Source organism: Octodon degus, unplaced genomic scaffold (genome assembly GCF_000260255.1).
Source record: "Octodon degus isolate 3935 unplaced genomic scaffold, OctDeg1.0 scaffold00087, whole genome shotgun sequence".
Classification (NCBI taxonomy): domain Eukaryota; kingdom Metazoa; phylum Chordata; class Mammalia; order Rodentia; family Octodontidae; genus Octodon; species Octodon degus.
In genome coordinates, this window is record NW_004524663.1 from 8,954,569 (window position 1) to 8,966,578 (window position 12,010).

The 12,010-nt window shown below is 32.5% G+C and overlaps 1 protein-coding gene across 5 annotated transcripts in view; it reads right to left on the bottom strand.

Annotated features, from left to right (window-relative positions):
- The window catches only part of Rfx3 (regulatory factor X3), a 285,362-nt gene that overhangs the window by 70,859 nt on the left and 202,493 nt on the right, over window positions 1-12,010 (bottom strand). For 4 of the 5 annotated variants that reach the window (XR_002822343.1, XM_023721954.1, XM_004637183.2 and 1 more), the window contains exons 5-6: window positions 9,105-9,179; window positions 921-1,102 (exon numbers count right to left, since the gene is read on the bottom strand). Coding sequence is in view for 4 of the 5 variants with exons in the window: in XM_023721954.1 (XP_023577722.1) it covers window positions 921-1,102; window positions 9,105-9,179 (257 nt within the window). In the remaining variant the exon portion in view is untranslated. The remainder of the gene's footprint in view (window positions 1-920; window positions 1,103-9,104; window positions 9,180-12,010) is intronic. The other variant, XM_023721953.1, reaches the window with a different exon arrangement.

The window sequence follows — 12,010 nt, forward strand, 5'->3', positions numbered from 1 at the left end:
ACACAACTTTATTTCCAAAGAGAAACAAGAAGCTCTTTCCTGATGTTACTTGTTTTCATGCAATGGAAGTGTAGGAAAACACCAAATCAAATTTCCCTATAAGTTCAACACTGAACCTAACCACTGGATTTGATTTGGTTTGCTACCAATATGGTCTGCAACCAGAATTGTGGAAAGAATTAAGTTCATGAACCGAGGCACTACTGTATATTTACTTTCACAGATGGATGATTTCATAACCAACAACAGAAAAATAAATAAGAGGTAAAATAAGAGGTGGGATGACAGCATCACTGATGCATCACATACCCATTTTTTTTGCAAGTTTATCAAATAAGCTTTTAGTTGATCTCAGCTATAAAAAAGTAATGAAAACTTCAGTTTTATTTTTCCTTTATTCAAATAAATTATAAAGAAAATTAAGTATAATTTCATAAGTATCCAGAGGATAGTTTCCCAATTACTATGTCATTATACTCATCATCTTCTGACTATTTTCAAAACAGAAGACAATAATAAATACTAAGCTTTAAAGTGCCACACGCAGGACCAGGGATGTAACTTGTGGCAGAACAATGGCTTAACATGTGTGAGGGGTTGGGTTCAAACCCCAGTACTAAAAGAACAGAGCAGAAACCCACAGGCAAATCTGGCATTAGGAGGTTGGCCTACTAATTTCTATGTAATCTAAGAATCAGTTATTCTCAAAACTTGCTCAGTTAATGTTTCAGGACAGCATACCATTTTGGCTTGGTACTATTCATTGAATAATAACTCTCTTTTTCCTATGAATAAATTGAAACCATTCTCTAGTTTTCCCTTACATATTACCTGTAAGTAAGTATTATATTTAAACAATACACTGAACTGCTCTAGTATGAAACAGAAGTTGGTTGATGGTCTTATTTTTCAGTACTAACCTAGTGCCCAATCTCCTGGTTCGCAGTCCCATAAAAATTGACCTTATTAATTTTCCAAAAGAGGCAGCATTGACTGGGTCCAGTTTGTGTTCCTGACAGTGTCGAAGGTAGTGGTTGTATAGAGTGCTTCTGGGAAGGCTCACTCCTTCTGCTGTCTCGTAATTGTCCAATAGCCACTGAAGCTAGGACAAATAAAAAGGACAAAGTAAACACAGAGAAGTCAGATAATTTGTCAAAATTTCAGTTCCAGTCATTGCAAACACAGTATATGAAATACTTGAAATATCTTCATTAACTTTTTTCTTCTTCTTTTTGAGACAAGGTTTCATTAAACAGTTTAGGCTGTCCTTGAACACACTTTATAGCCCAGGCTGGCCTCAAAACTCATAGCAACCCTCTTGCCTTAGCCTCCAGAGTGCTGAGATTGCAGGTGTGCACCATTCCACCCAGCTTCATCACCTCCTATGATAAAATACATTGCAGTATTTCTGAGGCCAATAAATCTGGCTTTGAAAACTCTCACAAACATATAGCCAAGTAATGCTTATCATCTTAATACCCACTCTTTCCCCATATATTCAACCATATGTAGAGATCCACCAGTTTTCCCTGAATCAACTATAATTTTGGAGGCAGATGTCTCCTCAGGGAATTCAAATAATCTTGTTAATTGGTCATAACTATAATTTATAACTGTTATGAACAAAACATTTACCAAAGCTGGCAGCGTGGCATCTAACATATCTGTCATGTTGGTTCATTACAATATGCGAATAGCAGGCTGCTTTATAAAAGCTTTTATTTTAAGGTTCTATTAATTTTTAACAGCATTTTAAATTACTGCAAATTATCATTAGATAATACAAAGACTACTGTCTACTGGGACAAATTCTACAAATAAAAAGGAGAAAATTCAGTCAATTCTTCCTCAGAAGACAGAAACTCACTAGATACTGGCAAATAATTTATATAAAATAAAAAGGAACCCTTTTTACAGCCATTTGAATTTCACTCCAATGACAGTAAAGCTAAATTTTCTCATAGCTTTATGTTGCTCTACAATAACATAGATATTGATATATTTAGACATACATAGATTTTTTTAATTTTATATTTTGGTACTGGGGATCGAACTTAGGACCTAGTGTTTGCCAGGCAGGTGCTTATGCTGCTGCACTATATCCCTGACCCTATATAGGTATTTTTTAAAAAACAATCTTTAATGTGCAACATGCACAGGAACCTTTTAGAAAATTCATTCTAGGTATTTATTATTGAATGTCAACATGAGATTCACTTCACTTACTTATTTACAAAAGGAAAACTGAATCAGACTGAAATGACTGTCTTAAGGCCACAAATTATCTCAATGTCTCAATCTGTTTTCCAACTCAGGTTTCTGAATTTCTCTGGAATCTAGACCCAGAGTTAATTCCACAAAATCTCTAACAATTTCATATTACTTGTCTCATCAAAATTTCCATGACAAATGTAATATGTATAGTAAAGGGCCAATCCTTAACATGCAACTTTAGTGAAATATAAATTAGAGAATTAAAAATAATTCACTTATCGAGTACCAACCAGTATCAGCAGTCAATGTACTAGGTACTCAGTGAGGCATACTTAAATGTGAGTTCACCTATCCTCTGGGAATTCAGAGTCAAATGCTAAAAATGGGATGCTTAAGTAAATAAAAGCATTATTCCTTAAACTTACATATTTTAAGGATGTGTAATCAAACTTAGAACATCAAATTTCACTTTTTAACAAAAATTCATTATTTTCAGTATTGTTTATAACTAGTTCAACTGAGGTTTCCAGAACTGTTTTCTTTTCAAATATTGTATCAGGATGCTTAAGGAATTAAACCTGTAACATTAAACGTATACTGACTGTTGGCTTGGAAATTATAGCCACCAAGCCCACAGACAGAGCAGAGTACTTTGAAAAATAAAATTAATGTTCTGCTCAGGAGTTCTTTGTGGAATATATTGCATATGGATATAAACATGTAAATATATACATTAGCTCTGCAACATATATAAACCTCTACTTCAAAACTTCTAAAACAATATGTAAACTAAACTTTCATTTTTTATAATAACAGAAATGTAAGTCAAAAGAATTCCTTTCATATGAATTTTCATATGAAAACTTAAATGTCAGTAAGCAACTTTTCCAGAGGTACACAAACACAATCTCTGAATATTATAAATAATAAACAGAACACATACATATAACTTTATACATGTTTATTTAGTATAAAAGACAGGAGGTAAACTGATCAAGAAATTACTCTGTTAGTAAGCTTCAAAGCAATATTCTGCCTACACCACTGGGCCAGAATGTCTCCTCAGTGTTTTTGCTTCTGCGTCAGAGTTTGTTGATTATGTACACAACCGTGGGAGATGACTTGAACAAGCAGAAATGCAAACCTGATTCATATAATTCATCCACGTGCCTCAGGAAAATGACAGTATTTGAAAACATATGAGTGGTATTATAGAAGCTCTAGTGAGTCCTTTTGTAAAAAAAAAAAAAAAAAAAAAAAAAAGTCTTTTTGAGACCAGGTCTTACTCTGCAGTTGAGACTGGCCTTGAGATCACCTTGTAGCCCCGGCTGGTCTCCAACTTACACAATGCTCCTGCCTCAGCCTCCCAAGTGCTGGGATGACAGGGAAGTACCACCACAGCTGGCTCAGTGAGCCTTTTTGCATAAAAGCAGCGGCTCTGGTTTTATGTACATATAATAGATGGAAGAAGGGGTAAGTGCTTTCTATTTTGTATATTAAAGAAAAAATGCAGACCCTTAATGTCAAGAGTTTTAAAAACTACTAGGAAAAAAGCTCTGGAAAGTCAAATTGATAAAGCACATATTTTTTAAAAAATAGCAATATTTTACCACTAAACTAATGAAGTTCCCATATTCAGAAGCATTCAGTACACAATAAATCTGACCTAAAGTACTACATATATATATATATATATATATAATATATATATATATATATACACACACACACACACACTTGTGTGTATATCTATGTATCCTCAAACACAACAGTGTCAAAGGCATAATAGTATGATGAAAAGTAAAAAAAAAATCAATATTTTTTACTAATGAATGACAATAGATACCTATATACAGGAAATCTTACTCTAAGGTCTTTTTACAGAAATAAAATATAGTCAGTTTTATAATATGAACATTGCAGCCTAAATTGTATAAATCTTAAAAAAAGATTTCATGGGTGTGTGTGTGTGTGTGTGTGTGTGTACGTAAAATCGCTAGTCGGTTGAAAAGCTTCCCACAGACAGGTATTTTTCTGACTATAATTTTGGCAGTGGCAAAAGCACAGTTTATTTTTCTCCACTCTCTGTTTACAGGAGGAGGCACTGTATTTCTTGCCTGGAGAGTGCTCTGAAAGAACGGAAGGAGGTCAAGTGGAGGCACAGCCCGACACAATAAAGGTGATGTGTGACCTTCTGGGGTCCAGCGCGGCAGCCTGCCAAGCACTACACAAAGGAGGGGTCTAAGCTCTTAGCAATTCTGTATGCGTAGAAGCTGATTTAAAATCCACCTGATGAAACTTAGGACACAACTGCAGATTATAATTTGCATCCTACATGCCAGAATTTAATTTTCAGGATTTGATACACTGATAAAATTATATACCAGATATGGAAGCTAATAGTATTAAGAAGCATGTTTTTATTACTGGACAAAGTTGATTTATCTCTGTGTTAGTTCAAAGGTAGCCTAAAAGCATTTGTTCTACACACTACTTCCCCAAAACGTATGGCTTATTAGAAGGTACACTGTTTTCTGTAGTTTGGTGTTTAAGGATGTTTAATTCAACATCCTTAATGTTTAGTATTTAGTATGAAAGTATTAGTATTTTACTCTTTCATGAAACATCATAAAAATGCTTACATTTGTGGTTTTAAAAGCCCATAAAATACTATAGAAACTTTGAATCTTTACATTTAAATCCTGATTATTCTACCTGTGAACTAAAATATACTCATCTAAGTATATTAAAAAAAAGACTATTATATCTTCCAACCTCTGCATTTAGTCTATACTAACTAGGATAGATTAAGCAGATTTATCCCAAAAGGAAATAATGATTGACAAAGAAAAAGAAATAAATATTGCATTGCCCAACTAACATTTAAATGTAATATTTGGCATTTCCCCCCAAATGGATTGTTGTCCATTGGGATTTATTTTAAATTCACTGAAGAAATGGTTTTTTTCAGGCTTTCTCTATAATAACTTATAATACAGAAATGTGAAGAGAAAACATAAAGAGAACAAGGTTTTCCTTTGAGCTGAGTGCATTTCAGTAGCTAACCCAGCAAAAATCACAAAAAAATAACTTGCTAGATTATGAAAAACATATAAAACAAATGCCAAAGTTTTTATACCTTCAGTGAAATTTTTAAAATATATAAAACCATAAGAACATTATATGAAACGAAAGCAATTTAACATTTCTGATTTCAAATTTACAACTGAAATTCTCCCAAATTAAACACACTATAACCATTAAATGCCAATTTAAATTAATTGCAATATAGAAAGATCATAAAAAGAAACTTCAGTGTGCAATGATGAAATTAGAAATTCTATTCAGGCAGAGAAAGTTTTAAATTAAAAGTTATTATAGTATTATAATTCTGTAAAGCCAAATTAAATATTTAATAATATATAAATACATATTAATACAAGATGAATGTCACTCATATCTACAACTTTATAAAAGATTAGATTGTTTGGAGAAAAAAAAATCTATGCTTCAGGTAAGAGATGCATGTGGGGAAACATTAGAATAACCACATATTCTTCGGTTGCTACGCCAGCTGCGACTGTCCTCTACCAACAGCGTTCACACATACACCTACTGCAGGATGCTCGAAAACAAGAAAAACATTGAATGCATATATGAGGCTCCAAATAAACACACACGTGACTGGCAAAGGCATCTCAAAGCAATGAAAATAAGATAAATTCTATCTGCTTCTATTGTCTCTTAGGCTCATTCTCCTAGCAAATTTTAGTTAGTGTCCACTAGGTACCAGCACTATTTTAAACACAAGGCATCTATAGCTAGACAAAAGGTAAAAATTCCTAGTCTGTTGTAATTTTGACTTATCAATAAGTATTTATTATCTATGAGATGCTAGTACTGAAATAATTCCCATGTAGGTCAGAATCTTATTACTAGGTGCAGTACTGAAAAGTATATGAAATATGTAAATTTTGTGTATTTTAATCTGAGTGGCAATGATGAAAATAAGATTAAAAGTTTAAAAAAGTCTTAAAAATATAAGAAACTAGAATATAAAATATAATACTGAATCTCTCGTAATGTGCAAATCATAAAAAGCAAAGCAATGAAGTTGGATTCTGAGAAAGGATTATTTATTAAATTTGCTCCTAATAAGAATTTTCTCAATTATTGAGAATAATCAAATGCTTAAAGAGAAGATGGGAAATCTTTTCTACTCCATATTCCCCCAAAATTAAACTAGATGCTTTATCTCAAAAGTCAAAATTAACAGCCCTTTTTAGAAATTAATAATATGGGATGTGCGTTACTGATAATGTATAATTTTTGCTTAATGAAAGTAATCATTTGTAGAAATGCATAACCGGGAGAACTACCTTAATCCAAAAATCTCAAATAATGGTATTTTATACATATGTAGTGGGTAACATTACCTTTACTAATATTTTAAATACTAGCATTTAAAAAATACCTTTCAGCTAAAGAATTTCTATACAAAAATAACAACTTAAGTTCATCGAATACAAAATATTGTTAGAAAGATATTATCACTTGGAAGACATGCAATAGCTTATTCTAGTTGTTTGGATAAATCTAATAAAAATTAAGAGCATCGTTAACTTTCCAAAGACAAAGGACAGTAGGCTCTTTTTCTGTGTTCACAAAGATACTAATTTAACTCATAAGCCAATAGAAACCCTGGTTCTGGTTCCACTGTTTACAACCAATGTTTAAAATCATCTGTACTTCTAAAAACTTGACTGTAAGTGCAGTTGTAGTAAACTTCACTAAGTATAATAAAAGTGAATCAGGATTCCTACACAAAGATTATCATGGCATTAGAAACATTTGTGCCCACTCTTGCTATGCATTAAACTGCCTCTGACAGTTGTTCCAGTATAGAAGATTTACCATAACATGTAATATAAAACTACAAAGCCAAAGAAAGACAATAAATTAGCTGTTGTTATACAGCTTAACTCAGAGTGATTAATGTTAAATATGAGTTCATGAATTCCAGAAGAAAAGTTATTTTGAAAAAAATTGAAAAACACAACATATCTGAACTTCGCAAAAAAAACAACCAATAAAAATGTCAAAACATATGTTCTTATCACCTACGTTTCTGTTCATGAAAATATTAGTGAAGATGCAAACTGAAGTAGAAGATAAAATTAACTATGTAATAGGTCATATATTTACTATACTGTATATCAAGTACAACTTCTAAGTTTGAAAGTAACTGGAAAAGAAACGGTAAGGATTTTTTTTTTTTGGGGGGGAGGATGTTTTATTAATGTCCTTGCACGTTGCTGACTGAAAGCGAGCAATGATTTCTCTTAACATTTTCAAATATGAACAGCACTTGCTTATCAGCTCTGCCCCACAGAGACAGCCTATAGTAAGTTAGCCTTTCGATACAACCAGAGTTACGCCAGCACAGAGGGATACACTTTCGAAGTACTTAAGAGTAATATACTCGCATATCAATTTTCAGACAGGAGAAAAATCAGCTTTAAAATTGTTTCAAAAGCAAAGCCCAAAATATATTGTTGCTGTAAAATTTATATCTATGGTTTTTATTTAAAAATTACAAGCATTCTCCCGCTGTCTAACCTCTTTTTGGTTTACCAGGAAACCTCACTTTGAAAAAGAAACAAGACAAAATAACTCCTAAAAAACCAAATGTATTAGAACATAAGAAGGTAGTGTTACTTTTGGCACCTGAAACTTAAATATTTAGAAATCACAATGCTGGGTATGCAGCTCAGCGGTAAAGCACTGGTCTAGGACACATGTGATACTAGGCTCAACCCCAGTATGGTATAAATGAGTAAGTAAATAAATAAATAAATGCTCAAATATTTAAAAAGCACAGCAGAAACATTTTATGTGAAATAAGTTTAAATTTATTTAAAGTTTAAAAATGGTATCTTTGTGACATGCAACTTTAAACTTTGCAGTGATAAAAAATGGACAATAATTAAGAAATCATACTAATTCTATCCTTCACTTTAAGAACAAACCGTCAGTAAGCCTTACTCAAATATGTCACTGGCATTAATTTAGCAAAGCTGTATCTACAACAGATTTGTCATGATCTATTTACTTTTTTCAAATATTTAAAAGTAATCAGGGCAATTTCTAATTACATTTTCCTTGCTTCCCCAAATTTGAACTATTGTTTAAATGTTTATAATTCCGCAAAACTATCATAATCATCCTTACATTTAGCACTGTCATGCTGCTACTGCATCTGGTAACTGTGAAAGCATCGAGAAATATCACAGTAATTCTGTCTTCCCTAAACCGTTAGCAACTTTTGGCTACCTACAACCTCATCTCTTCTTTTGGTTCATGTCTCCTTTCTCTTTAATTTCTGAGACCTGAGATCACTTATCCTGCTGCTTCCTGTCCATGTTATATAATGGTTAAAATGCTTTAAATTATTTTCAAACAGTTTCTTCCTCAATTTGGTATTAATGATCTTTATCCATTAAAAGAATCTCTTACTGTTTGATAAGTAGTTGTGGCTATTGCTATGTCTCAAACATGTAAGCACATGGATTACAAGCATTTCCTTTATACTAAATAAATATCAGACCGGAAACTTTAAATACTTAAAATCACCATCTTTTTTTAACAAGTACATGGCAGCTTCTTGTTATTTTTAAAATGCTTTATCTGTATTCAAACAGCATAAAAGCCTCAGTTTTATTTTTAAGATATTCCATTGTACCTAAGAGCCATTAAATAATTCAGAAATCATAAGGGGCTAAGACAGGAAGGTTAAGAAGCAAAATAAATAAATAAATCAAGCATTTAGAGGCAGGCAACACATGCAGAACAAGCAAGAGATCAGCTTACATGAAGAGCGGGCAACTTACATGGCTGTTGAGAAGAGAGCTTCTGTGAGTGGACAGACCGTCAGACTTTTGCAGCGTCTCAATCGCCATCTCAATCTGATAATAGATGTCATTAAAAAACAGGGCTCAAGACAAGATAGTGATAAAAGGCTGACCAGAAAATTTTTGATATATTTTTTTAAAGTTCAACATCTTTTTCAATGGTGGCTAAAGAATAGTTATCACTAAATTTGTTTTCCCCTCCCCCAACCCCCAAAGAAGCAAAAATATGCACATTAATAGCAAGTCCAATCACAAAAGTAAACCTTTTTGAACATTCTTTAATTATAATCAGTATGGAGACCTGGCAAGCAGGAATCCCAGAAGATTTTTCTAGTTAGGAGAAAACATTCTTGATTTTCGTAGCACAAGCTGTGGGTTAGTAACTATTCTCTAAATAGTCTTCCACCTAAACAGTATTTAGTATTTTTTTCTATTCTGTCATGCAAGAAAACTCATACACCAAATTCTGAGTCCAATATGCATTAGTATTTTAATGCAAATGTACAAACATCCTTTATTAATATTTAAAAGCCATTAGGTCTATACATCACTTTCTTAATCTTGTAGTAAAATTTGTAAATTGATGTGAACAAACAGCCCAATGAATCTATGGCTGCTACACTTCAGGATGTGGTGGTGAGACAGAGATATTAGAAATGACAGCAGAAAGAGAACGCAGAAGAGAAAATAATTTAGAGCCAACAAAAAAGAGAGGCAACAAATGGAATAGCTTTCCTCTATGTAGTTACGAGCATTCATAAAACCTTCCTTGAGAAGGTGCAATGAAGAATGTGTGAGGTCCTCAGTACCCTCATAGCTAAAAAACAGGTAATAATCTGCATTTGATTTTTGCATTATGTTTAAATATTAACTAATATTTTTTAAATAATATGCAAATCTACAGAGAAAATAACTTTTATTAACAATCACATTAACAATTCAGTACATGATTTAAAACACAGTTCAATTACTTATGTTATACTTTGATATAAAAATTGATAATGCCTTGCTATTTTAACATACTGCTCTTTCCAAAAGAAAACAATGATACATGGGAATAAAGATCGATAGTGAAATCTTTATTTTCTATCAAATTTTAGTTTCCCTATGGTAGAACACTGTATACACAGACATTCAGTAACGTCTTCATTGTTGTTCATTACATAATTGAGCAGCAAGTATTTGTTCAGCTCCTCAGAGTTGACCAATATCTACTATAGCAATATTAAATTTAATTTTCTAAGCAATTTGGGAATTGATAGCATTAATTTTATTATGCATTATTTCCCCAAGCTGCTAGTTCTTCCCTAAAATTAATAAAAGGTAATACTAAGAACGTGTTAGCTGTGAAATTATAGAAAAAGTACTCTTAGAACAGATACTAAAATAAATATAAAAGAATATACAAGACAATTTATTCTATTGTTAATGCTTCTTGAATTTGAGTTTATTTTTTTTCCCTAAAATCCATCCCCACTTTTTCCACTACTGCAACATTTATATTTCAAACTCCGCGTTCTAACTTCACAAAGTGTATAAACACTGGGGAAAAAGGTTCATTTCCTAGGGCTACTCAAATACAATTTGATAAGCACTGTAACCATGTAATAATTAAAATTCATCTGTTATAAAACATAGTCAAGATTATGGTTTTTATGATATTAGAATTCCCTTCAATTTAAAAAAGTAAATATTATAAACATATTAAAAGTTTTTTTTATATTTCTCAAAGTAGTTATCCAGTCGGTGGTAAATATTCTCATTATTTCTTTGGAGCCATAACACATTTGTGATTATTTGGAAAACATGAGTCTCTAAGTAGGTTCCAACATACTTGCTCTGAGCTTGTCATCTTTCTTATAAAAAAAAATCAACATTGATTGATTGATTGATTGATTGATTGATTGATTGATTGACTGATTGACTGTTCGGGCTGTCGTGCCTTGTTTCCTCCTCTCCGTTTCTGGGCTCCACAAACTTAGTAGCATCGAAGTGGATTAGGGTGATAAATTCCTCTACACAAATGAACAGGCCATTGATTTTCTGTACTACAAAGTGTGACAAGTCAAGGAAGTAATGTGTGTGCAGATTTGAGAAGTGGCAAGGGATCAGATGCATATGGGAACAAACACACAGAGTAGTAGCTTCAGCAATACTGAAAAGACATGTAGGAACTTGATACTGATGTGTGCGAGTCAAGGGAAAGCAGTGCTCACAAGGTTTTGAGGAAACATGAATATTCAAAAAATGTTGCTTTTCAGATAAAGCCATGGCATGGGTTCTGCTAGGTAGGAATAGTAAAGGGCCAAAGTGTGCCCAGTGTTTATAGAATGAGCAGAAGCTTTAAGGGACAGGACAAGAGCATGAGAAAATATTATCACCCACAAGAGCACAATAAGACAGTGGAGAGAAAGTGAGGAGGAGAGATTACAGGGATAATGCAAAAATAAAGAGAAGTAAAATAATAAAAATAAAGAGGTAAATTTTGATATTACAAAGTTATGAAGGATTAATCCGCTCTATTATTTTAAATAGATTACAGTATCATTTCCTACCGATTAAGCAATAATTTGTTCTTAATTTCATAGAAAAAGATCCATGTGTTTGGTGATGGGATAGAGAGACAGGAATAGACTAGAAACTGGATAAATAAAATTTTAGTGAATTAGAATCAATTTCTACCAGACTCATCAAGTATGAAATTAACTTGTCAACATCTTCATTGTTGTTCATTACATAATTGAGCAGCAAGTATTTGTTCAGCTCCTCAGAGTTGACCGATGTCAAGAAAAAGGTGGCATGCTTTCCTAACACCTAAAATATGACACCTAAATTCTGACATCTAAAATACTGAGTCCAAAAGTGAACTGGTCAGATTATATGCT